The sequence below is a fragment of the Bombus huntii genome, chromosome 12 (genome assembly GCF_024542735.1).
Source record: "Bombus huntii isolate Logan2020A chromosome 12, iyBomHunt1.1, whole genome shotgun sequence".
In the NCBI taxonomy this organism is placed as follows: Eukaryota; Metazoa; Arthropoda; class Insecta; order Hymenoptera; family Apidae; genus Bombus; species Bombus huntii.
The window spans coordinates 4,268,244-4,295,352 of record NC_066249.1 but is presented as its reverse complement, the minus strand read 5'-3'; the positions used below and the strand labels follow the sequence as shown (position 1 = coordinate 4,295,352).

The following is a 27,109-nucleotide window of genomic DNA, read 5'->3' as shown; positions in this document are numbered from 1 at the left end:
CAACTGTACCAAACAAGGCTTGTTTTCACTAGTTTTCGCACATACACGAAAGAGAATAATACGAGTTATCTATATCTGTAAGTAGTCGTTTTTTATATTATACGGCATTTCTAATTGTATTGTATTATATTTTTAAGAAATCCATTTAAGTACAAGTAGTTTACTTAGTTTTTAATATGTTGCAAGTACAAATTGATCATTTATTAATCCATCTACTGACTATAATGTGGATTTCTACTATAAAAGAATATACTGCCACCAGAGGACGTATTCATGTACAATTGTATTCATGGTAAATAGTCTAATGAACTGATCAAGGTAGTATATGCAAAGGTTGATCGCTCTCTTTGTCTATCTACGTACACATTTAAAATGTTTGTTTATAGTTGATAATCGTCCTAACAGTACTAAGAATCATGGATTATGAATTTAAACTAAAAACTGATACAGATCGAACGAAAGTCGAAGATCTTTTTGAATTCGAAGGATGTAAAGTTGGAAGAGGAACTTATGGGCATGTCTATAAAGCTCGCAGAAAGGAAGGGTTAGTGTTTCTAACCTAACATAGAAGATTGCGTAGCATTTAATACTATTATATTTTACATGAATAAGAATAATCTTTAATTTTTCATAAATTGTATAAATTTATAGGAAATATCTTTTTGTTATTAGAAGATTGTAGCTTTTACTTCAATGTTTAAATAAAACTAATTCCTATACATGTTTTGTACGGTTTCTAGAATTATCTACATATAATATACACTGATTTATTTTAATTACTCTAGACATTAAGTACATTACATAAAATATTTATACAAGGTGTGAATTCTTTTCATTTTATCCTTTTCACTTTCTCTGATTATAATGCGTATATACTTGATATTTGAATAGAGTACCAGATAGCGAATTAAAATCTCGGCCAGACACAAAGGATTTTGGCCTAAAGCAGATTGAAGGTACAGGTCTTTCAATGTCTGCATGTCGAGAAATTGCAGTAAGTATTGATCCTTTCTTCTATATGTACAGCATTATATGTAGTAATAATAATTTTACTACAAATATTTTGATATGCTCCTTTCTACAGTTACTTAGGGAACTAAAACATGTAAATGTGATTACGTTAATTAGAGTTTTTCTATCACACATTGATCGCAAAGTATGGTTACTATTTGATTTTGCTGAACATGATTTATGGGTATGTTCATGTTTATTACAAATACTTCCTAATAATACAGCTATTTTATTAAACAGTACTTTCTATCTTGTAGAATATTAATAGCTTCTTATTTTAATCCATAGCATATAATAAAGTTTCATAGAGCAGCAAAGGCTAATAAAAAACCTGTTATGGTACCAAAGGGTATGGTAAAATCTTTATTATATCAAATTCTAGATGGTATTCATTATTTACATTCCAATTGGGTGCTTCACAGAGACTTGGTAATTTATTATTATTTGCAAACACTATACATATATGTGTACTATTTTATGTATGATTAACTTGATATATTATAATTTAGAAACCAGCAAATATCTTAGTAATGGGAGAAGGAAATGAAAGGGGACGTGTAAAAATTGCAGACATGGGTTTTGCTAGATTATTCAATGCCCCCTTAAAGCCTCTTGCAGACTTGGATCCAGTCGTAGTGACATTTTGGTATAGAGCACCAGAATTGCTTTTAGGTGCTAGACATTACACGAAAGCTATAGGTATTTTTTATATATTTAAAAATTAAAATTAACTGTTCGTGCACAATTGCTTCCAAGTATTTTCCTTCTATTGTTTCAGATATCTGGGCAATTGGGTGTATATTTGCAGAGCTTTTAACTTCTGAACCTATATTTCATTGTAGACAAGAAGATATTAAGACTAGCAATCCTTATCATCATGATCAATTAGATAGGTAAAGATTTTGTTTGATATATTACTATGTTCATAACATAGAAGATAAGACAAAAAGAAACGAATTTCTTTGATGTTCAGGATATTCAATGTGATGGGATTTCCTTTGGAAAAGGATTGGGAAGATATTAAGAAAATGCCAGAGCACCCTACATTATTGAAAGACTTTAAAAGATCAAAGTTAGTATTTTTTTAAAAGTAGTTGTCTTACAGAAAAATTAAAATTTGTAACTTAATTTTAATTTAAATATAAACCTTTTTACAGCTATGCAAATTGTTCTCTTACAAAATATATGGATCGACATAAAATTAAACCCGATAGTAAAGCGTTTAATCTGGTGAGGCTAAGTAAAATATTTTAAGCCTTAACCATTTTTCCGAATAATAATATTTAAACATTTCAGCTTCAAAAACTGTTAATGATGGATCCAAATAAACGAATAACTTCTGAACATTCTATGCAAGATGCTTACTTCCAAGAAGAACCATTGCCAACGCAAGAGTATGTTTGTAACGATTTATGTGATATTGTCTCACTCATATCGATCGATTACTGGTAAATCTAGAGTCAATCTAATTAAATAATGTTGTAGTATATTTGCCGGTTGCCCTATTCCTTATCCGAAACGGGAATTCTTAACGGACGACGATACAGAGGAAAAGACTGAAAACAAAGCACGGCAAAATCAACAACAAACTGTGAGTGTATATAGATTTATTCGTGTAATTGGTTTCCCTTCTTACGAATTTCGTAAAATTTTAGCAACAAAATCAGCAACAACAAGGGAATGGCGATCATAATCATGGACAAAATGCAAAGCGGGTGAGACTCAATGGTCCTCATGGGGCTCCAGAATTTCATCAACATCAGAGTCATGCAATGACCCATCAACAGCCTCCAGGGATGGTTTATTCTACAGCACAACCAACGCAACCGTCAAATTTTCATCAACGTTTTTAAACGATTTCGTTTGAACGATTGGATTCATTGATAGAGCAATTAAATTATCAGTTTACCGATTTAATCGATTTCTGTATCAATGAACAGACCAGTGATTCCTGTATATTCACAGTACGATAATATAACTTTATTTATATATTGTATACATGTATATGTCTTACAAAGTACTCTTTAGACTTTACATGCATTTCAAATTTCAGAAATATCACATTTACGACACGTTAGTAATATTACTGAAAACAATATATCGATTTCTTGCCCCTAATAAGCGACATCAGTACATTTTTGGTAATGTCAAGAACATCTGAGAAATCATAAAGCTCCTAAATATCCTTGCGTTTACTTTACGTTTAACTACTAATCAAACGAACAAACGAAATATTATATTGGTAGGATAGGGGAAGAATAAATGGTAGCCCGAAAAAGGTAGAGTTTGAAAAAGGGGACGATTGAAATGAAAAAAGAATGCAAATTGGAAAGTAAATGTGGAGTCTTCATCCAGAGGATGACGAAGACGAGTGAAGTTGAATTGAGCGAAGGGAAAGTACGCATGCGCGGTAAATCATTCCGCAGCAAGGTGGCGGTCCGTTGTGCCGCGCGCTCCTGAAACGCAGTTTCCGTGAATCGGTGCTTGACGAAAAAAGTGTGCGTGAACCGCGTGTTACTGCGATCGAGATGCCGATCAAACTACGGTCCATTTATTCGCCAGTCAACTCGTTGTTTAAATGAAAATAAAAGGTGAGAAACATCTTACGTATCGAACTATGTACGCGACTTTTCTTTCCTACTATTCCACGTTTTGTCAAGTTCCATTAATCTAGAAGATGAGCACCTGTCAAACCTGGTCGCGTTCCCTTTTTTTTTTTTAGCGAGGAACACTGTTGTCGATGAAACTTGCTTGTTTCGTTAGTATTGGTTCAAAATAATTATTATCCGGGTATTTTTTACTTTTTCCAATTTATAAAAGTGGTCTGTTGTTTTCACAAATTCAATAGCGCACGCGTTATTTCCAGTTTCGAGCGAATATTCGTATTGCACAATACTAAAAAATCTCTTGCGTAATAAACAACGAAAGAATTCTAATCGTGTTGTATAACATTTTAAAAAATGATGCAGTATTATTTGTCGATTTCTCACTTTGATTTCTCATACAGTAAATGAACACTCGATAATGTTTTTCGAGCGTTAGTGATGAAACATAATGTTTCTTAGATTTTGATCGGTAGCTGCAAACCGTAAACAGTGATATTTTACATAGCTGCTAATATTGCGTAATTAAAAGCCATAAAATAGGTATTTTCCCTTAAAAGCATTTTTTTCGTGACGAAGAAAAAAAATGATAGAAGTTAAGATTTTCAATTTTGAAAATATCAAGAAACATTATAAATACAAAAGTAAAAGTAGTGGAGGGGGAGGGGGCGATCCTGACCACTATAATCCAACAACCAGTTGAGGGCCATGACCACGTTGCGACAAGGTAACCGCAATTAACTCGGATCGATGTATTAATCGAACGATTCGAAATCCTAACTGTTTCCGAATCGTGTTGAACAAATATAGGAAATATGTTAATACAGTTAAGACGATACATGGTACATATACGTACTCATATATATATTTAATGCGAATTAATCAAGACGTGCTATCCACCAAATGCGATTCGTCGCAGACATATGTAAATGTTTATGTTTCCTGAGAATTCTGTTATTATATTCGTGACAAAAAGCAAAAGACAGAAAAATCCAAGGAAAGATAGACATTTTGTTTCGCACAAGGACGTTCACAGTATTCTATTCTAACTTTCACACGAAGACAAACATGACGAAACTAGCAATCTCGTATCCTCGTATCCTAGTACGAAGATCAGTGCAAAAGATGTTCGAAACTTTGTATCATGAACGGTACTCTAAGTATCGGTACCCCGAAACAAAATAAAAAGACGCTGATTGGATAACAGAACGATGCATCGATTATCGATAATTCCATTGGTCTTTTCGTAGCTTGTTACGAAAAGATTCAGGATAGCCCTATCGTGCGGCTCTATACATGGAGATGGCCTCTGTTCGATATACGTTTTCTCTAAAGGAATAAGTAATCAAGGTACGATTCGGAAATATCGCGGTAGATCGCACACTTGCTTCTGGAGCTAATATCAAAATGCCGAACGATGATAGTTGGAACAGCGAAGTGTCATTCTCGTCTATAGCTGCAAAGATCTATAGAAAAATCTATCTTGCCAAAACGTGAACGCGTCCACGCGGACCTACAGACCGCGATCTTCCGTGAATTCGAATCGCGAACATGACGTGATCGCGATTCGCATGGAATTCTCTTTTCGGTGACGAACGTCCGAGAAACGACATTGGCGATGGTCGAAACTTCTTTTGTCGGTAGTGAAAGACGTGGGAAGAGAGGAGAGCAGATTGTCGGTGAACAGTGAACACATACTTAACTTCGCGCTGTCGTACGCGAAAGAGAACGAGAACAAGAATGAGAGACAGAGAAGAGAGGCGAGGTCAACAAGGTACCCGATATGGTATCCCACGTCCGTCGAGAGTGCTATTTCATGTATATGTATGCCTAAATATACACGATACACACATAAATTCGTACACGCGTTCGTAAGATCGTCTCTGCTTGCCTCTGAGTATTAGGAATCGTCACAACTGAATTACTAAATGTAATATTATACACGGTTTTGCGATCGCTTTTATCGCCGTTCCTTTTCGTTCGACCAAATTTCATCGATCTTTGGTATAGGTTATTTGGTATATTCGTCATACCTTCGTATAGGAACGCCTGTAAATTACGCGGAACGTTCGACGGTTCGGTTTTCGAGCGATATCCTCGCCCGAAAGATTCATTTTGGTAACGCACCATAGAGAACGAAGCTCAACATCGAAGCGTATCTTTCTTTTCATTCTTTCTTTTTCTTTTTTTTTTCTTGTGTCAATGTATCGGACCGCCCGGCCTTCCTAAGATGGCCAGTGCCACCGTAAATGCAGACACGCAAGTGCGAACTTGGAGGTCGTCGGTAGGAACGATTGCAGGAAGCACCGATGACTTAGTACGGCTGCAGCAAGGCGTACCAGCATGAATCATTTCTACCAGCTTCTACTGCGCTGGCGATATATTCGGAAACGTACTCGTGAATCTCCCTTATTTACGATTAGTAGTCTATTGGTTTCTCGTCGTTTGAAAAAGTATCGTCTACATCGGTGTTCGAGAGCAATCGTAACGCGTTACTCGACATTACACATGCATTGCAATTTTCAGATCTTTCGTCACCAGCGAAAGTCAATTTATCGACGAGAAATTTGCTCTTAGCTTTACCGACGCGATCGATATCGAACGATTCATCCAGTATTTACTTACACGTATATATAATACGTACTCCTTAATCGTGGCCCTTAATAATATTCAAGAATCTATTTTTAAACGTGACTAGAGGTATGCGCATGCATACGGTGACGCAATCCTATGGTCTTTCCCCTATATTTCCCTCTCTCCCTTTCCCCTCTTCTTTCTCTCTCTCCCTTTCACTCTCACTCTTTCGCGCCTCTTCACCCCTCTTTTTCTTTCCGTTGCTTTCCTCCTTCTCTCTCTCTTTCTCTCCCCTTCCACTGTACGATTATGTCTCTCTTTCTCTTCTCGTGTCCTCCAATGTAAGTAAGTATTTACACTTATGTATTCTTCGACGACGTACATATTTCTACATTCACGGTCTTACGAAGCGGGAGACTTCATTTTTCGTACAGCGACACTACCTTCCTTCGTTTCGATCTTGCTTATTCTCGCTCCTCCATTCATTCAACACGGCATACCGAATGAATATCGAAATCTCCAACGAAATAACTTCGATATGCTTTAAAAATCGTAAATAATGTCTTCGACAGTCGTCACTTACCAGATTCTTCCCTTTTCTATCGGAGTTCGATAATTGGACTGTAAGTTGCGGCCTCGTACGAGACACGCATAAAGAAGAGCGTGTCACGTTGACGCTCGATCTAGACCTCGTTCTAATTCAACTTGGTTTTATCTTGTTTATTTTGTTAATAGAAATTGAAGCGTTTCCGTGGAGTCGTAGTGTGGCGAGATGTTTTCAGAGGATGATCGGTAACGTTAAACTTCAAGCTTCATTGAAATCTCATTAGATCGTCGAACCGTAAATCCGTAGCGAGTACGACGGTATATCAACTCGTGATTCGCAAATTATGGTAAAAGAAGTTGACTGGCCGTTACGAAACGCTATTAGACACGGTATATTAGATTTTTCCTTCTGTGTAACGTAATTACATTTATGCGCTACTTTGTTAGTTTATCGAGTTATCGCGTAATTAAATGACGGTAACTTTTGAAACTCGATCAAAAGCGTTTTCGTTTGTTTCAGATTCGGCGCACAAGGTTTCTCAAATGCAGCCGATATGGATTCCCACGTTGGTCTCGACTACATCGTGGATAATCCCGATTACTGCGTCAAGCTCGCCACGGGTAAAATTATTCAATGTTCTCGATAGCTCGAATGTCAGATAACCAGCTCCGATTGCATCCTATTAATCGCATATCTCGTTGAATTTCAGCCTTGGACACAGCGTGTCCCTCGGTTAAGAAGCAAGTGGTAGAATTGCTTTCGGCGCTGTGTGTTTACAGCCAGGATGGAAGACAGAGAGCTATCGATACTCTTCACGCGTATCAGGTGATCGAACTTGAGTAACAAATTCGAACATAGATCGGTTGTTCGTTCGTTCGCAGAGTAATGAAGTATTACCTCAAAGAACCGCAATTTTTATCGTGCTGGTATTAGGTAGCGTTTAAACGCAAGGTTGTCGTATCTGTTCGATGCAGACACAAAGAACGCAAAGTGGCGTGCTAAGTTTGCGTAAAAATCACAGTTCAAGGTCTCCCTCCGGCAAACAAAGGACAATAGATATATGTTGCTTGGAAGCTCCGTTCGCGAGAATCACCAGGCTACGGCTACGCTATTGCACGCTACACAAACGATGATTCTATGCGACACGTTTTCTTATCGGAAGCCAATTCGTTCTTTGTATCGCATCGCAAACAAATTTTGAAAGTCGCAACACCGGAGTTGGTGTTCGCGCGAGCGCATTCGTCACAAACGCGAACGAGAACATTTAACGTCTTTTACGTTCTTCTTTCTTTTTTTTTTTTTTTTTTTTGCATTTCCATCTTCGTTTCGATAGCGGAGAAATAACGATCGGTGACACGTTGCAGAAAAGGAAAAATGAACGATATCGATTACGAATCGTGGTGGAAGAGTTGCAGAACGCCACTGCCGAAGATTATCGGACCGCACTATTGGCATTCATAAACTGCTTAGTCATCTCTACGCCAGTGCTGAAGGATCGCATAAGAATTCGCAACGAGTTCATCGGTTAGTAGGCAGATGTTGAAATTTCCCAATCGCTTTTATATCGTTGACGATGTCTAGAATAGATGTATCTGGGAGAGAAACGAGCAATATAGCCTAACGCGTGATTTATCTCGGTTGCAGGTTTGAAGCTCCTTCCGATTTTGAACGAGCTGCGGTGAGTACAGTACGACGACCTGGATTTATGACATTAACTGATTAACACCTTAACATCGTTGAATAATAAATAATAATGAACGTTACGAAAGGGCGCTTTATTGTACCCACACCTTCTCATTTGCACTTAATGCATCGTTAATATCGCGCATGCATCGAGCGTCGCATCGTACGCAACTAGCCAGAATTATTAAACGATTACATCGAGGATTGGTTGACTAACGAAGCAGCGATACATTCAGCCTATGCGATGTACGACAGTTGCATGCACTAATCCAATCATCGTGTTCGCATTTCCGTTCTCCCTCTCTCGTTTTCAGGTGATCACATTTCCACCTATTCTCGTTTATGCGTCCATACGTACGATGGTCGCGTCATACCGCGATATCTTTCGCTTCGCTGTCGTGCGCAAGCGAAACAAAAGTAAGACGAACTGGACGAAACTATGATTGGAACTACAATTATTTGCGTGGAATCGCGGACTCGCAGTTTTGTCCTTTCTGTTTAGCCCTCTACAGGAATAGTACGATCTGTCATTCCTCCGCGGGATGACGGACGAACAAACTATTCTTGATCGAGCAAAACCAATCGCGTGGAAGCTGCTTTAAATATCGATCGAGAAAATCACCGGTCAGGATTTACGATAAAAGGAATCGTGACCGATGCGTCCGATTTCGTCAACGTTTCCTACAAAAATTCTTGTCGATCTTTCGATTCGTTGAATCGTGTCTGTAATAAGAACGTTAGAACGATGCGTTTTAGTTCGTCTCGCTGTCTGTTCCCGTCTTTTTCGCCGAATTCCTCGTGAAATTCACCGTTCTCCTCGTAAACGAACGGCGCGCGATCCGAAACGTAGAGAAGGTGAAAATGAAGGAAAGATAGAGAACGAGGAAGGCGAGGAGAAGATGGAAATCGCGTGCGAAAGCGAAAGAACGTTCGCGCAAAACGGAGAGGAGCAAGGGAAAAAAGAAGAACCGAAATACGTGGCTCGAAGGGAGAGAGAAAAGACCGAATTAACTCTCCGCGAGTATGCTCGAGCCGCGATGAGATGTAGCTATAGCTGGTACCAACGGACTCGGCTGGAACGCCGCCGCGCCGTGATACCTCTCATTCGTTTCAATATTTATACTCGTTGAATGCTCGTCGAGATCGTTCGAAATCTCATAATTCGTGGTCGTCTCGCGTTTTCTTTCGCCTTTTACATGTCGCGCACGGCCTTCGTCGAGATACACGCATTCAGTTACGCGTTCACTACGAGCGAAACAATTTAACGAACCTGTTATCGCCGTTTCGACGATACACGTACGATACGTAGTGTTTAGTGCAAAGTGATATATTCTAAATTTTATCTTTTGATTCGAGACGATTCTTCGCGTTTAAAAGTTAGTCCGTCTGGATAATCGTAAATAGAGTAACTATGTCGCACCTATGTCAGGAGCGTAAAGCGTAAGATACGATAAATCGGTTGCGCCGTGTGCGTCAGCTCGCTTTGTTCCGCATAAAAAATCGGCGAAACGAAAAGAGAGTAGGAGAAATAGGATCGACTCGCGAAAGCAAGAAAACCAGAGGGAAGGAAAAATCGGTAGGATAAAGAAATAGAAATTGTAGAGAAAACAGGCTCGTGTCGAGCGAGACGAAAATAGAGCGAAGAGCTCGACGTAAGGGCTTAAAACGTACCCGGATCAGGAAGGTGACGCGATTGTTCTTGCAGGAAAAGCCACGCACCGGATCTGAGAGTGCAACTCGATGTTTTCGACGACCAACGAGAAACCGACGAGGAATTATCGAATCACGGACCACCTGGAATCGATCTTTCTTCCCACGTGGATGTCTTTTATGCGATCTTTGGACAAGTAAGAACTCGATATCGTTAGACGAAACTTCGCAGACCTTCTGTTTGCGCTTGACGTTATTAGATACGATCGATAACTTCTGTTCCGCGTCCACTTTATTTAGATCGCCGATACACCGCAAGAAATACCATTCTTGAGTATTCTGCAGCATCTGTTACGGCTGGATCCGAAAGATGCTGCCAGCGATCTAGCGTGGGATACGGCTGAGACGTTGGTTCATAGAGCTACGCTGTTGGAGAATCGAGAAGACGCTACCAAATTGTTGCGCTCACCTAGTCTTCAGGTAACGATTCGCCTTACAATTCCACTCCCATCGAATTTCCTCCTACAATGGCTCCGTTTATTTCGCTTTTATCGTTGGAAAACTAAGAATTGAACGAGTAATCCATTTTCCAGACGAATCTCTGTTGTCACTGTCGAGGTACCGATCAGACGTGTGGAGCCTCGCGAAAAGCGTCGTTATCGGTGAACAATTCGACGACGCCTCTGCCACCTTTACCGCCTCCTCCTCCGCCTCCTGTACCCGTTGATCCATCGGGTACAAGCTCGCCGACACAAAATCGCGTTTTACCACCACCTCCGCCTCCACCGCTTCTCACCGGCAACGCTACGTACGCCGATGCATCGATGGATCCACCGCCAATGCCACCGCCGTTGCACGCATTACCGGTCACACGAGTACCCACCCCCGAGCCGCCGAATAATCACGCGAGACTACTGCCGCAACAGGAAATACCCACCCCCAAGGCAAAAATGAAAACCATCAATTGGAACAAGATACCAAATCACAAGGTTCGCTTGTTTGCTTAACGACCTCTCGATCTTCGCCGCGCCCATCGATATCGTTTTATCGTTTTGGATACCATGATTCCTAGGTGATCGGAAAGCGCAACATTTGGTCTCTGGTTGCCGACGAGCATCAGAATTCTCCCATGGCGGATATAGATTGGGCAGAGATGGAAGGGCTGTTTTGTCAACAAGTGCCGCCGGTATTACCAGCCGCCTCGTGCTCCTCCTACGGTGCAAACTCCGATGCCGAGAGACGACGTAGGGAACCGACCGAGGTACTACGTATTTACGTATTTCATATGTAACCTTACATAGATTTTTGCGCGGGTCACTCGATCCGAATTTTCTTTCACGAGTTTCTTTCCAATTTATTTCAGATCGCGCTTCTCGATGGCAAGAGGAGTTTGAACGTTAATATATTCCTAAAACAGTTTCGAAGGTAAGCGAACTATCGCGATCTTCTATCCGAGACATAGAGATACGGATTGAAAACGTTGCCGATGATTTCCAGTTCGAACGAAGATATTATTCGGCTTATAAAGGACGGCAGTCACGACGAGATCGGGGCGGAGAAGTTGCGCGGCCTTCTAAAAATTTTACCGGAGGTCGACGAACTGGAAATGCTCAAGAGCTTCGACGGGGACAAGTCGAAGCTCGGAAATGCCGAGAAATTCTTTCTGCAACTGATTCAAGTACCAAAGTGAGTATCTTCGACGTACTTTCTTATCATATGTATTACGATAGATGGCGGAAAAATAGGAATTGAAATAAAATTCGCCTGGTGTGCCCTGCCAGTTACAAACTACGCATAGAATGCATGCTGCTGAAGGAAGAATTCGCCGCTAATATGAGCTATTTAGAACCAAGCATCAATTCGATGATCCTAGCTGGTGAAGACTTAATGACGAACAAGCCACTTCAAGAGGTGTTGTACATGGTTCTGGTGGCCGGAAACTTCCTCAATTCGGTACGAAAATAGAACGAAAGCACTCGCGTTCGTTGGAAAATTGACGCGCGCAAATGCGGACACGTAACTAAAATTATCGTCGTCTATGTACGTAGGGTGGTTACGCTGGGAACGCCGCCGGAGTAAAGTTATCCTCTTTGCAAAAAATAACTGAAATCCGAGCGAATAAACCAGGAATGAACCTTATACATTACGTAGCTCTGGTAACGTATATTCTTCGTGCTTCTTCGTTTACGCGTATCGTTTCTAGTTTATGTTCGAACGTTTCGTGCACCCGTAGCAAGCCGAAAGGAAGAGGAAGGATTTGCTGGATTTCGCAAAGGGTATGACCACTCTGGAAGCCGCCACGAAGTAAGTCCTTCGCGAAAATAATCTACTCGATTTAAACAACAGCTAAAACGTTCTCTCTTTTATCCTTTGTCGTGTGTGTGTGTGTTCGTGGTACACAGGACCACAACGGAGCAATTAAACAACGAATTTAACGCACTCGACACAAAGATCAAAAAGATCAAGGCACAGATTAATTTTCCTTCGACGGAAACCGACATACAGGAACAGATGGCACAGTTTTTGCAGGTACCGCGTCTTTAATGATTACTTGGTTGTTGGTAAAACAAAGAAAAAGGAAAAAGGAGGAAAACGTTAGAAAATCATCGAACGTGTCAGGAAAATCTGATTAAACTCGCGCTTTTGTCGTAGATAGCGGAACGAGAAATGAGTCAATTGAAACGAGACATGGAAGAACTCGAAACGTTAAGACGATCGCTCGCCGAATTTTTCTGCGAAGACAGCAACACTTTCAAGATCGAGGAATGCCTCAAGATATTCCATCAATTTTGCCAAAAGTTTAATCAGGCTGTCGCAGAAAACGAGAGACGTAGAATTCAAGAGGAACAGATATTGGCAAGGCGCAAACAACGAGAAGAACAACTTTTGGCTAAAAAACGACTACGTACGTGATATAAATACGTATAATCTTTGTCCCCTTTTCTTTTCGTCAAGTCGTACATCAGCCTTTCTCTTCGATCGTTACATCGTATCACAATCGCGTCATTTTACCCAAATGTTACAGTGACCAATAACCAACAACAAATCGAGGCGCCGACCTCTGAATCTGAATGCAATTTAATCGGTTACGATCCTTTCGATCTTGCTAGCGGTTTACCTCAAAGGAATTACGGTCGTCCCGACGTTAAGGTATACGTTTCTCGTTTACTCCTTCGAATCAACGAAAATAATCATGTTCGACTTTCGATTTTTCCATTCTCCTTGATTTAGATCAAAAGACTGCAAAACGGGGCTGTCACTTCCGACGAAGATGTCTCGATAACCGGATCGCCTAATATTCGACGACGTTTAGGTTCTTGTTCCGGCGGAATCGTCGACCAGCAATCTACCAAAGAAGAAACTTACTCGCCAGGTATTCCAACTTTATTCCTCGATCACGCGCCTTACCTTTCTATCGGGCGCGACTTATCCTTCTTCGCTACTGTTCTGCGTCTTCTCTCACGTTCGCAGATGTTACCCCGAACGGTACCCTTCGTCGTCGAAGAAGTCGAATACCCTGCGAGGATGACGACGGTAATTTAATGGACTTCTTAAGGACGTCGGGTCAAGACGGCACTCGTGAAAGAAAATCGTGGGGTAGCTTAGGTATAATCAAATCGTTCGCTCTTCTTTTACGATACGTAAAATTCCTTTAAGAGATTTGTTCTTCGTTCGTCTAACAATAGTAGTAGTAATAAGAATAACAGTAATAATAATCTTTTTCCCTGATCAACGAGCACAGATCGGTCGTGGGCAAGAAGAGCACGCGGCCAGTCTCGCAGAAGCGATCTATTAAACGCAGATTTCTCGATCGATCGCGAAAGGCCGAGTTCTCCGTCACCTTTGCTCGAGAGCAAACCTTTCTTGCAAGAGGAAGAAACGAAACCTGCAGGGTAAGCAACGTTCCTAATCAATCAATCAATCGTGATGCGTGTGCTCTGTAAATATGCGTTTATGTCGAATCGTAAATAGGAAAGCATGGCGGCAGAAGATCGAGGCATGGTTATCGGAGAACGAGAAGGAAGACCGTGCAGGCGAAGAGCTGCAGAAAAAGGCAAGACAGTTGCACCATGCGAATCGACGCTCCTACGAGGACTCAGGTAAGTATCGAGTATATGCGTACACACGTACTAGCGTATATGTACATTGCGAAACGTTTTAAACTCCGTTGACTTAATGCGTAGAGAGCGAAGGCAAGACGAATATTCAAATCGAAGCTGGTTCCACCCACGATACGTACTCGGAAGTTTACGACTGGCGGCCGTCCGTTGAGAAGACAGATGTGATGCGCACGATGGAAGCTATCGAAGGTTATTCTTTCTATCGTATTGCACAGACCATCTTTACCATTTCTAGCAAATTTCTTTCTAGTTTGTAATTACGAATCGAATTCGAATACGAACTTGTTTTCGTTCCAGAAGCCGAGACGCATCCGTCGCAAAAGGATAAATCTCCTTGGCGAAAGTCGAGCCTAAACGTACCAAATAGTATGGAAGAGACTGACCCGCGTTATTCCCGCAGGCTAAGATCACGACTGAGCGCAGAAAACGTATTAACATCCAGCACTTTGCAGGTTGATACACTTATTTGATCATCGAGTACCGATTTCCCTCTTGTCGACAAAAAGAAACGATTGCAAGTTTTGTCTTCTGCTTCTCTTCTTATTGCAGTCGATCAAAGAGGAAGAGAGAAAGAAGAATAAGACTACCGACGTCGTGAATTCAAACCCTCAAGATGAGTTAACGATTTATCTAAGACAACCTTACGGCGACTCTCAAACCGCTGGATCGCGGAGATTTTCGAAACTGAAGAAAGGCGCTGACGAAGAGAAGATCACCGACAAGATCGAGATCGATTCTGATAATATAGAAACACCTCCAGCAACTAGAAAGTTATTCAGCCCGCCTAAAGAAGTGAAGCCGGTTGAGAAAGAACCGTGTAAAAGAGAACGTTGCAGCAGCTCTTTTCAAAGCAGAGACTTTAAGAATCCAATGTCGAAAAATGTAAATAACACAGACTTCGGAATAGGTAAGTGGTGTAAAAGCGTTCTCCGCTAGTAATTTCGTTACCGTTGTCGTTATCGCTGATCCGTTTCAGGCAATTTTGATCGTTACTCGGCGGCAAGGAGAACACGAAGATACAAAAAAAATCAAGACTCGGCAGAGAAAGACTCGAAACAAGAGTCGATGGTCGATGTCGAGTCGTTGGAAGCGAAACCAGCTGACCGTCCGCACTCTCTGCCACTGTCGGAGGAAGAAGGACACGGCGAAGATTCCGTGCCATCCGTTTGGCAAGAGAAATCGAAACGGCAGGCGGAATCCTCGAGTTCGTTCGATATCGACACCGCATTGGCAGAGATCGCTCGTTCCGGCGAAGATCTTCAACGATTGTCGCGACCATTGGTGCACCGAACCTCGAGGCTACCGGTCAGTCAACCGTCAGCCGTCGTCGCCGTAACCAACACCGTTCTAAGTCCCGTGATGCAAGAGTCTCGACCTCGAGAATCCTCGTTGACCGTTCTCGCGGAAAGAGCTGTAACTAGCCGCGAACGACAGAGGACCATGATCGATCCTAGTCAGGTAAAAGAGGCGATCAGACTGACCAACAATCCGCCGAGTCAGGTGAACGAATGTCAGAACGTCTCAACGTGTCGATCTCGAAAGCAATCTCGATCTTTTGGGAAAAACGAATCCACGAACGATGAAATAGATCTAGCCATCGCCGATTCGAATCGTTGCCAAGAAAACGCAGATCCTGACGTCGAGATTTACCACGACAAACGAGCCGAATCGACGCTGCGAAACCAAAGCAAGATACAATCCGTACGATCCAACACGGACGGTTCGGTCTTTCATCCTAGATTCGTGCCGCCTGATATAAATGTCACCACCTCTACTCCCTCCTCTTTTTCTTTGTTGCCTGCTTCCGGAAAAGCTCGAGATCAAGAGATGAACGACGAAGGTTTCGAGGAAACGCAGAGTTTAGTTTCCGAAACCCTCAGTCAAGAAACGTCGTCCGGAAATTACGAGACGGATACCCACGATTCCACGCGATGCTCTCCAGCCGAATTACGCTATTCTGGAACCGATAATCATCCCCCTGTTCACACCACCATCGACCACATCCAGGTAACCGAACACGATCCGAGCAAATCGATCGGAGATGCGACGTTGAAAACAATGTCGTCGCCGTCACCACCGATCTCGAAAGGATTCGAGAAACGAACGGGCTCGATGAAACACAGCAGCGAGAAGTCTAGCTTCCTTCCGAAACGGACAAACGCCTTAAAGCGGGACGTTTCAGTGAGAAAAGCGGCGGAGTCGATGCAACGAAATTCAAATCTGGCGTTCCAATCGAACAACAGTCAGACGAGGAACGAGGTAGAACGTTCGGGATCGAGAAGCAGTCTTCGTAGTTCGCGAAGTTCCTTGAATAGCGCCACGTCGGTAAACACCGTACGAAATTTAGTTCCGAATCACGCACCTCTTCGTACTTACACGTCAGCGATTTGCGCGTTAACCAACGATTTGCGAAAAAGTCCGTCACATAGTCCGTTACCGCCGAAAAGCAACGAAAAACGTCGAACGAATCCACGCGCGACGGTCACTAGAATACCAGCGAGCAGAAGCAGTAGCAGCGGAAGCAGCGTGGGTCCAACTGCGAGAACCGCTCGCAAGTCTCTCGGGGTAAGCATTCAGCTAGCCAGCTATCTTCTAATTTTTACGACAGTTCGTGTAAAATAAATCGTCGTGTTTTCAGTCGACCACCGATGTGCAAAAAGCAAACAAAGGACGAGCGCTCTTCTCGCGTAGTAGCAGCAGCGGAAGCGGCAGTAGCATGCGTCCACAGTCTTTGCCATTAAATCGTGTAAACGTCGAAAAGGTGCCATCGTCCATCGCTAAAAGTAAGTTGATTCACCCAAGAAGTGGAACCAGAAATCACAGTTTCATGAGACCGACAGCCGCAAGTGTGAACAAAGGTTCCATTCCGAATCTACCCAGGAACATCAAAGGTTTGGTCAAGTAATAATTCCGTAGAAAAGAAAAAAGATTCGCTCAATACCGATTGACACGCATCGATAGCCGTTGGCGATGCCCTACATATGCTTTCTTCTAACACAATCATTATCTTTAAACATTCATCAGAGTTTCCTCGTGGAGTTTAAATCGTTCGCTTTGACATAGAACATCGAAGTCGTGTCGGGATCGTTGATGTCGAGGATGACGACATAGTCACCGTAAATTCATTAGATATCAGTTCATTCAGAAGCATATACATATATCGAAGACAATGGCACTCGTTTGAAAGATATTAGATCGCAGTATGAGATTACAATGTTTCGATGTGAGAGATTGAAAGGTCGTGGAAAGTTAAACGATGACCTAATATTTATGGTATCCCTTCGGGTACTAAATAAAATACAATTGCTGCGATGTGAGAAATTCAGAGGTACGAGGACTATTGTAAAATACCCTGTACGTATGACGCCAACCGTTATGTAAAAATTTCCGGAGATACAATATGCATATATGACGTTACGCTTTACAGAAACTTATTAAAGCATCGCGAAAACGGTGTTTGCCGAATGATACGAGTTATTCGCATCGCGTGAAACGCAATTATCATAATCTGGATTTGAACTGTCAAATTGCGATTAACAAAATAATGCAAAAAATAAGTTATATGTACGCGAGTTTGTAACCATCGTATACACTAGCTAATGTATCGAATAATTACCTTCAGTCTTTTCGAATTCAATTACATACACGCATGTATCATAGGAAATCACTAATAATCGATTAACTCGCACAGTACACACGCGAGTATCGTTGATAACAAAAAAGAAATAAATATGTATTATGTAACTATATGTTGAAAGCAGAGATTTTAATACCGGATCAAAACGGCAACGTCCTATATTCGCGCTATATTCGGAATCGTCTTATTCCTACACGGCACATTCTGTACAACGATGTAGCAAAAATTCGTAAGTAGTTGAATACAGTTAGATAGTTAAAGAATAAGACGATTCCAAAGTACACGCGATGAAATGTAAAAAGCTATTATGATGTATCCGTATACTGTGTAACGATAAGTATTCCGAATTGGACGAACAAAAATTATTTACAACAAATAAATCATTCTACGAATAGGCTACGAACATAAAATAACGATCGCCAACGAAAAAACGACGATGCAAGATTTCGGTAATATTTAAACAAGCATTCGGTTCATTATATTTTCTTAAGAACGATCACGGAAGCCAAGGGAGACCGGACCCTTTGGCGCGAGAATAAATTCAAATTGCAGATCGAGCTCTTCTTCCACGATGATCTCGAACTCCCGTACGATCTGCGACAAAATTAGATAATTGAACGTATAACGATGCAACACCAAACGCGTTTCAAAATGTATCGCGCATGAAAACGTACCTTCGCCAAAATAAGCTGCAACGCGAGATCCACGAATCGCTTGCCCGGGCATATCCTTCTTCCAGTTCCAAAAGGAGCAACCAATAACGGTGAATGAGGATTGACAGGCGTTAGCCATCTATCAGGAAAATATCTTCCGGCATCTTTAAAATTCTCCTCGTCCATGCCTGCTATCCAAGTGTGTAAAAGGACCGTTGTCTAGAAGAAAAACGATGATTAAACGATGATCGAACGACGAGAAAGAAAAAAGAGAAGCGAAAGAAAAGAAAATAAAAAAAGGAAAAAAGAGATAACCCTAAAGAACTGGTTTCTGATTAACACAAACAGAAGCACCGCAGCCGTTACTCACTCCAGTAGTAAGATGATAACCACTTAGTTCGATGGGTTCGTCCAAAATGCGAGCGATACAGGTTGTCGTTGGAATCATTCTAAATGCGAAACGACATAATGCAGCCACACGTTAACACACGTTAAAATCTTTTTAGAAAAGAAATGCGTCGCGCGTTACGCACCGGAATGATTCGGTGATACATGCGCGCAGATACTTGGCGTGCCGTAAATCCTCGATCGTCAAATCGCAGCCAGGCGGTGCCAATGAATAGGTCTCCTCGTAAAGTTTAGCTTGTACATCTGGATTACGCCCGATCAGATAGAATAGAAACACCAAAGTGTTTCCTAGCTGTGCACAACCATGAGACGGTAAGCATGCAAAAATGAGAAGGTATTGTAAAGACGAACTGCATCGAGATGCAGTAAAAAAAAAAATAACGTTCTCACCGTGTGTATACCAGCCGCTATGAAGTCAACGATAGCCGCCTTCTTATCGCATATATCGAGACTCTTTTGCTTTAAAATGGATTGAAAAACAGCCTCGACCGACTCGTCTCTAGCGTCGTTTCGCTTCTCCAATATAGTGGCTTCGACGATCTCCGAAATGATACTGAAAACCAGCAATCGGTATAAGGCCCATCGAATTTTCAATCTATTCGCACGATACCGCCACGAACCAGCCAATACGTACTTGTATATCTCGTCCTCGCTTTCTATCAGTTGTTTGTACGCGGAAGTTGGTAATAATTTCCACAGCGGTAATCCGTAAAAGGCGTCCCGCGAGGCCGTAAAGTGTATCCTGACGGCTTCGGCTAATCTCGCGGCGAGCTCGCTGCTGGAATCTGGCTTTAAGAAACCCAAATGTCGACCCAAGATCAAAGTACAGGTGCCTAGACCGAAGCGAATACAGAATCCAAGTGAAAGATCGCGTTACGTGCGTGATAACCACTACCGCGGTAAAGTATATCTTACTTTCGAGTCCCATTTTGTAGGCAAGCTCCTCGAAACCTATTACTTCATATCCCGTCCTTCGTCGACGAATCAACTCGATGAACGAATCTGCGGCGATGTTCAAAGCCGGGAAGAAGCCAAGAACGGTATTAGCACCCGTCAGTTCTGACGTAAGAGCTAACCGAAGGTCGTGCCACGTTTGTCCCTGTCTGTCGAATTATTCGTTCGTTTAAATCTAAATTAACAGCAACCTTCTCGTTTCTCCTATCGATGCGTTAAGCTTCTAGATATTTTACGACTGTAAACGCTTCTACGAAGAACTTTATCCTTTCCCTTTTATTTTATTACGTATGTGTACACGCACGCAGAGAAAGTTCGTCCTTAAAAAAATCAAAAAAAAAAAAAAAAAAAAAAAAGGAGATAAAGGAGATACCCACTCGTTGACCAAACCGAGATTCGTGTAACGATCCCGACGAGTTCGTCGATAGTAGGATATGACCTCTTGTGGGGGCCGAAGCGGATACTTGGAATTTCGGCGGAGAATAGTTTCGATATCCTGACGAGAGAATACGGAGATAACAGGAAAGTTCCATAATGCTTCCTCTTTACACAACGGTCCATATCGTTTGTTCAAATCTATTCTTGAATCAGAAACGATCAGCTATGTTAAAATGTGTAGGTATTGCGAATCGGAATCGGTTGTTCGCTACAAGACTCGATGTTTCGTGTCGTAACGAAAGCGACGCGTATACCAGGGCCAAATTTCTTACCTTTGTAAGCATCGTGAACCTTGTTCAGCTTATAGTAGCCGATACAAGAAAAGATCCATCTGGTTCCGAGAATCGGTAAAGGATACGGTCCCGGTACTTTGGTTACCGCTTCGCGCTTCTTATCGTCCTTCTCCTCGCCGGATTGTACTGTGAACAGATCGCACAAAAACATAAACGATCGCGCGGAAAGAAAGCGATTTTCTCGAAACCTTCGAATCGATCTATGTACTATAGAGCGTATCAAGCGGCGAGCAATAATTTCTCAGGCGAGCAACAGGATCGTATCGAACCACGAGGTTTATAGTTAGAAAGGGGATTGTGATTGTATACTGTACACAAACGAGCAGCGCTTCGAATCGAAGGCCGCCCATATACGAAATATCATTTTCCTTCGACCTTCGAACACGACGTCGCGTCGAAAAAAGAAATTAAACATTGTCCTATGATACGATGGTAATTACATACGTGCACGTTCTTCGTACCTTTTCTACTTGATTAGCGCGCGATCAACGATCCGTGCGAACGTACAAATTTATTTTCATAGCGCGAACCCGATGAAAGCGTTATTATTTTCAGAGAAACTTACCATTGCTTTTTTGAGACGTGCCGCTCCAAAACCACCATGCTGGCCGATAGCTAGTAGCGAAGATCAATATCGTCAAAAGAGTTACCGCGAGTACTTCGAACCAAGCGCTCGAGAGTAACATCTCGACACTCCTGTAAAAGCAGGAACAAAATCGCCCACTTACGAATATTGTCGTTCGATCGCGATTATTCGAATGGAAAAACAAATATTTTCAAGCTTCGTTATCATGTTACGAGATACGGATCTTTGAGCGAGAAGTACACATTGCGCGCTTATTATCTCGCGGGCTCTCGAATCTTTAACTTGAACCCGACGCGACGCAACGTGACGCGACGCGACTTGACAAACAATTATTATTCTTATAGACGTTCGTTATCTCGACGATAAAGGGATATATCGAGAAAACAGTCGCAAACTCGACACGCGCATACCAAACGCTAAGTATCGCGGTTATTTATATATTTCCATGTGACATTGGCTGCCGCGGCCGAAAAATTCGAATCGACGAACTGTAACCGCGAGGTATAACGATCGACCGTGTCGCGTAAAACACGAGTAGGTATGTATACAGTTGAGACCCGGTGTAAAACTGTTCGATCCTAGATAGGTAGGGGGTTCGTTCGACCGGTCTATGGAGAACGATCGCGAAACAGGAAACTGATAGAGAGAGAGTTTGTTACGCTTCGAGAGAATATAGGAGAAGCGAAGCGCGTGTTAGTACCGCTCGCGGAAGGAACGCGGATCGCGATAAATCCAACTAGTCGTTGGCAAAAAAAAAATGACGCACCACCGCTGCTCCGAGTCCATTCGAAGTTGACTGACTGTCCCAGTGTTATTTACGGACCGGCGGTTTCTTCTATTTGCAGTGGGCTGATAACACGTGTCGTCACGATGACCCTGCTCTCTCTTTCACTCGCTAATCTCAAAGCTGTTACACGGATCGGAGAGAAAATGCCTAAATACCCGTCCCACCGATGCGATGTGAACGATACGATACATGATGACACGCTCGTCGGCTTGTATACGTTTCACGTAACCAAGACCTGTTGTCATTACGAAATGGGTTACTTGCCATGCTCGTGTTATTAAAATTTTCGAAATACATAGTAAGGTCGAACAAATACGGCAGGTTATTTTAGAAAAAAAAAAAAAAAAAAAAAGAGAGGAAAAGAAAAGAAAACACGCGATTCTTACATTTCGTTGATCCACTGGTACCGTGGCAGCTAATTAAATCTAACGTCGAATCGAAATGTCTAACATCGTCACTTTGTTACAGGTTTCCTCGCTACGTTCCCCCGTGTTCTTCTAATTTTATACATACCTACTCTCAACGTTCTAAGATCGACGAGAAACACGTAACAAACCGATTAATGACAAAAATTATGTAACATCGCATCGAACGATACGTATATTGCTTTGATTAATAGCCAAATTTCTTTTTGCGCCGTACGTATACGTACAGCGTATCGGTCGTGCGGGCAAAGGGGTGATCTAACTATTAAATTTACAATTTTACGATTTATCTAGGAAATATAAACGAAACTACGATACAATTGACTCGTTAACACTCCGAATTCGAGTATTCTATTATTTTATTCTCGCGTAACGACTATCTGTGCGAATCGATGCAGACCGTCTTTGGAGCAACTAAATAAACTCCATGAAAAATTAAACTGGATGAGACGAAATGAAAGAAACGAAAAATTTTTAAGAGACAGATAACGATCGAATCGATTTCAGTCCGTTTGGTTCATTGCATTCGAATAACGATCATTGATCTAAGGAAATACGAGTATAAACCAATTATTCGTTCCCACGGTATAAGCCGCTGATCTACCACTAGAACCACATGCTCACACGATGCGATTCACACTATTTATTTTAAATACGTGTACTGTCTCGCTTTAAATGGATTTTGTTCACATAAATATGAAGCAGAGGCAAAAAGACGATATACAACGAGTGTTTCAATGACCCGCTTGTGCCCGGATAATCGACGGATTTGTTTAAATTCGCATATTCGTGTCACGGGTAATGATCAACCAGTGGATAAAAACAAGACGTTCTTGTACTTACGAAGGGTGCGCGTAGTCTGAAGTACAGTTAAAAAGAGACGCCAAACGTCGCATCGTGTCGTCGTCGTTGAGATGATTGTGATGGTGGCGGCAGCGGTAGTAGTGGTGGTGGTAATGGTGATTGTGGTGGTGGTAACGGTGGTAGTGGTGGTGATGGTGGTAATGATGGTAATGGTGATAATGGTGATGGACTATGGTGATTTTGCTACTCCCAATGAGATTAACCGTAACCGTGACAACGTTGACGAAATGAAAAGCAATTCATCATATTGATAAATCTATTTTCCTATGATAAAAAAGGAGGCAGGCAAATTCTCGTCTAACATTTTATAAAATCAAACGTATAAATCGTTTTAAGGCGACGAGAGACGAGAAAACTAAGAAGTATCGTCTTCTATCTATCGTCAAATTTGGTAAAGTATACGTAATAATATGTATATTTAAAGACGTAAGACGTGTAACAAAAATTTTATAGTTTACAGGTTTTTATACAAACAGAGATACAATTAGACAAGCGATTTACGATATTTACAATCGATGTTGTTGCAAAGATTTCCAATGATCAGACAAAAGTCGAATTTTTTCGCAAATACGAGATACGTACGAAAGGTATAAAAAAAGCAATCCGAAGAGAGGAACATGTACGGAACACTTACCCATATATATATGCGTGTACGTACGCGTGTACACACATACGGGTGGTATATCGTTGTACGAAAGGTAGTCGACCAACCAGGAAGTGATCACGAGCAACTGGTCACTCGCCGGAATTCTGTCCGTTGCGATTACACGCAATTTCTGTGTAGTCTGCTTTAAAATTGGAATTCCTCTTGGGATTCGTATAATGACATGTTATTAAAACGGGAATTTTCTCGTGCGGGACTTTATTCAGTGACGAAGATCGTCGCGCGTGTATTCGATAAAGCAAATTCCTTCCAAATTCTTCCTTGGTAGCTTTACTCTTCCAATCCTTCGTGTTATATGCGTATAACGTACAATCCTCTCCTTTATGTTATATAATTTTTCAAAAACCGAACAATGCGAACGCACGAACGCGTTTTACAATTGCAAAGTAACAAGTTCTTTCGGCATTAGGATTCCAGAGCCTCGTTTGATCGTCTTGACAACAGATGAAACGTTTCTTTCGTTTCCTAAATTTCCCGACGTGTTTTAGTACTTGAAACGATATTTCACAATTTAATCGTCGTACGACGCTGTACTTGTAAAAATGAACGGCACAACCTCTGTGAAGATATCGATATTTGGATCCAGACTGCGACCGAGGCCTTCGATCACTACCATACTGAGAATCACGCTGCTGAAGGTTCCGTCTTGCTTCACACGATGCCGAACCATCGCGGAAAACAATTCAGTCACAACGGTACTCACGTCTACCTGTAACATTTCGAAACGTTCCTCTGAAAGGGTTTTCATCGATTTCGATCATCGTTTCTCGCATTGTACACTCGTGTCTTTGAAAATGTTTTAAGATTACATTGATTCTACTTCGAAGATGCGAGTTTACGATATCTTTCATTGTATTCTTAAAACCGTCTGGGTCGGGGGATACGCGCGAACTATGTTCCAGAATGTATTCCGCTGCCAATTCACCCTGAAATAAATAAATGAAGAGGTGAATGGAAGAAAGGTAAAGGTATAAAAAGAGGGCAAAAGTAAGAAATATATGTAGGTACGTTTCCCATGAGCACCGATCGGAAGACGTTCTTAAGATTTTGTCGACAGCGATCGTTCAGAGACACTACCAAACCACAATCGAGTATGACCAAGCGTGGATAAGTCGGTAAGTACTTCCGATCGATAAATTTCCAAAACCAGGCGCTAATTTTTCCAATAGGTTCGCGATTTGTCTGTACCAAGATATTACCAGGATGCAAGTCACAGTGAATGAAGTTGTCTTTAAACACCTGTCATTTTCCCGATAACTTTCGTTGTAATTAATCAAGAAGTCTATGAGAATTACTCGACGCGATACCAATCATGTTGACAGACCGCGCTATACCATTTTTAAAATCGTTTTAATCCCTATCTTAGCCAGCTTTCCTTGCAATGTTGTATCGTGATCTTCGAGATACTCGGAAATTGGAAAACCTTCGTGAAAACTTTCCACGAGAACTTCGCGCTGTGTAAAATCTGTGTAGGGCCGGGGGAATATGACATCCTTTTTCCTCGAAAAATTTTTCGAAAACTGAATCAAATTCTGTGCTTCCAAATTCATGTCAACCTTTACAAAACAGTTAGTATATAAGGACAAATATTTTAAATAGCACTATAAGATCTAAGCAATTAAACTTGAACGTGAAGCTTGCTTGATTTTCCATTATTTGTGAAAATTCATCGATGCAATCGTTAAGACTGAGCCATTGCAATTGAGGCACGATATATGTCGCGCATTTGCAAATCCCTCTCATTATGCAAAGATCTCTTCTAAATTAAACGACAAAGAAAAACGATCCAGAGATTCAGGAAGATTGATTATTATTTTCCATTAGACCATGGTATATGTCATACCTTAGTTGTCCTTTAATTCCAGGATGTAAAATCTTAACCGCTACCGGTTGTAGCTTCCGACTTACATATGCATTAACGTTCTCATCTGTTTCGTCAATATTCAACGTTTTCTCTGAAATTATTTTATGTCACGTGAAACGTTTACAATTCGATATAGTAAAACTAATTTTTTTCGTATATTTACCAATGAAACTGATTAACGAGCCAAATTTTAAATATTCGATAACTGCAACAAGATTCACGACATATTATACACTTATATATATACGCATTAAGAACTACGAAAGCATTAGAGCTTTTATTTTTCGTATGACTGGAAAGTTTCGTTGAAGTTTGATCAGAGGCGTGTGTAGCAATGTGTTAGATAAGATGAAAGAAAAGATCGTGCTTAAATGGCTTACTTTGAATAAATGCAGGTATTTCAGGTTTTCGCGTTACATCCACTCGAGCATTCAGATCTACCCATGCCTTGTACACCTGCCGGTCGGACAGATTCATCAAATCGAATGAACGGACAAAATACAATCTATCGATCAAACTTGATCGATCCAATTTCATTTTTATACCTGAGCACAACACCCTGATCCGATAGGCATCTCGTGTTCGAATTTTACGAATATATTCCTCCAATTCGAGCCGTATATGGCTTTAAGCAATTGCTTTGTATAAATCCAAGAATGTGCGGAAGCGTTATGTTGCAATAATGACAGCGTACGACAAACATCTTCAGGAAACAAATCTTTTCTTGTCGACGCCCATTGACCGAATTTTATAAAAATTGGCCCGAGAAATTCGATACCTGCAATTGTAACCTGCGAACGATATATGTTTTCCTTTGACTAACGAATAATTACCTTTCCGAAGGATTATCGGAAACACGTGTCCATGTGTAAAACGTGTGATCAAATATACGACAGTCAATCCAGTAAGAATAGAACCTATCACAAGAATTCTTGCCACGATTAAGATTATATCAAAGAAACTTTCGTATTCCGTGTTCTTTGCCAACAGATCGTTTTCATAAATTTGCGTTCGATGCTGAGGCTTGTAAGACAAGATAAGAACAGCTTTAACCACTCGCTTTGAACTTTCAAAATTGCTAACGTTTCTTGCTATCGATCGATGAAATCGTATCGGGGTTACATATTTTTTTCTTTGCCACTTTTCTCCAAGATTTTGAAGGAATTTGTTGAAACGAAATGCTCTTGAAAAGTTCGAATAGAAAGCCATAGCAGATCATTCATCGCACTCGGATGGTGGCTCTGTCATGATAGATTACCCATCGATTACTTCTATAAACTTTTCATTTTTCCAATTAATCCATTCTTCCATAGTCTTTATGGGTTCATTCAAATTATATATTTCGAT

The 27,109-nt window shown here is 41.3% G+C and overlaps 3 protein-coding genes across 10 annotated transcripts; 1 reads left to right on the top strand and 2 right to left on the bottom strand.

Moving 5' to 3' along the window:
• The first annotated feature begins 38 nt into the window (after positions 1-38).
• On the top strand, positions 39-17,938 carry LOC126871531 (inverted formin-2). 7 transcript variants are annotated; one of them, XM_050630424.1, is made up of 26 exons: positions 2,870-3,602; positions 7,255-7,355; positions 7,445-7,560; positions 8,100-8,259; positions 8,380-8,413; positions 10,124-10,265; positions 10,369-10,548; positions 10,662-11,057; positions 11,141-11,329; positions 11,432-11,493; positions 11,566-11,754; positions 11,850-12,021; positions 12,117-12,224; positions 12,302-12,372; positions 12,471-12,597; positions 12,721-12,973; positions 13,094-13,218; positions 13,300-13,441; positions 13,540-13,674; positions 13,811-13,961; positions 14,041-14,168; positions 14,253-14,378; positions 14,490-14,641; positions 14,739-15,096; positions 15,166-16,754; positions 16,828-17,938. In XM_050630424.1, the coding sequence occupies exons 2-26, from the start codon at positions 7,289-7,291 to the stop codon at positions 17,092-17,094; spliced, it is 5,439 nt and encodes a 1,812-aa protein (XP_050486381.1). In that variant the 5' UTR covers positions 2,870-3,602; positions 7,255-7,288; the 3' UTR covers positions 17,095-17,938. The 7 variants fall into 7 exon arrangements, 4 of the variants coding, with proteins under 4 accessions (XP_050486381.1, XP_050486380.1, XP_050486383.1 ...); XM_050630423.1 differs by having other exon boundaries at positions 14,487-14,641; XR_007691681.1 differs by lacking the exons at positions 8,100-8,259; positions 8,380-8,413; positions 10,124-10,265; ... (18 more) ...; positions 15,166-16,754; positions 16,828-17,938 and adding exons at positions 39-77; positions 187-292; positions 387-544; ... (8 more) ...; positions 2,497-2,602; positions 6,924-7,124 and having other exon boundaries at positions 2,667-6,533.
• Positions 17,311-23,694, bottom strand: LOC126871539 (ecdysone 20-monooxygenase). 2 transcript variants are annotated; one of them, XM_050630450.1, is made up of 11 exons: positions 23,214-23,694; positions 21,138-21,268; positions 20,552-20,698; positions 20,219-20,417; positions 19,803-19,990; positions 19,522-19,720; positions 19,278-19,440; positions 19,013-19,179; positions 18,850-18,928; positions 18,501-18,698; positions 17,311-18,420 (listed from the first exon to the last, which is right to left on the bottom strand). In XM_050630450.1, exons 1-11 carry the CDS (start codon positions 23,264-23,266, stop codon positions 18,313-18,315), a joined length of 1,632 nt encoding a protein of 543 aa, XP_050486407.1. In that variant the 5' UTR covers positions 23,267-23,694; the 3' UTR covers positions 17,311-18,312. The 2 variants fall into 2 exon arrangements, with proteins under 2 accessions (XP_050486407.1, XP_050486406.1); XM_050630449.1 differs by having other exon boundaries at positions 19,278-19,720.
• LOC126871554 (uncharacterized aarF domain-containing protein kinase 2-like) lies at positions 23,665-27,109 on the bottom strand. The gene is given in 10 exon segments (XM_050630475.1): positions 23,665-24,607; positions 24,708-24,824; positions 24,907-25,158; positions 25,161-25,454; positions 25,540-25,657; positions 25,742-25,853; positions 25,926-25,967; positions 26,143-26,218; positions 26,308-26,540; positions 26,596-27,109. Coding segments are annotated over 10 exon segments (1,818 nt in total). The 5' UTR covers positions 26,972-27,109; the 3' UTR covers positions 23,665-24,409.

What these genes read in the sequence shown, in the direction of transcription:
- LOC126871539 (XM_050630449.1), bottom strand. Translation starts at nt 23,266, where the DNA reads ATGCGACGTTTGGCGTCTCTTTTTAACTGTACTTCAGACTACGCGCAC. An exon ending in TAGCGGCTGGTATACACACG is followed by an intron (nt 19,180 to 19,277) that starts GTGAGAACGTTA and finishes GGTTGTGCACAG; the next exon opens with CTAGGAAACACTTTGGTGTT. An exon ending in GTTATCATCTTACTACTGGA is followed by an intron (nt 18,699 to 18,849) that starts GTGAGTAACGGC and finishes TTTTTCTTCTAG; the next exon opens with ACAACGGTCCTTTTACACAC.
- LOC126871531 (XM_050630423.1), top strand. Translation starts at nt 7,289, where the DNA reads ATGGATTCCCACGTTGGTCTCGACTACATCGTGGATAATCCCGATTAC. An exon ending in ATACTCTTCACGCGTATCAG is followed by an intron (nt 7,561 to 8,099) that starts GTGATCGAACTT and finishes GACACGTTGCAG; the next exon opens with AAAAGGAAAAATGAACGATA. An exon ending in ACGGTCGTCCCGACGTTAAG is followed by an intron (nt 13,219 to 13,299) that starts GTATACGTTTCT and finishes TCCTTGATTTAG; the next exon opens with ATCAAAAGACTGCAAAACGG.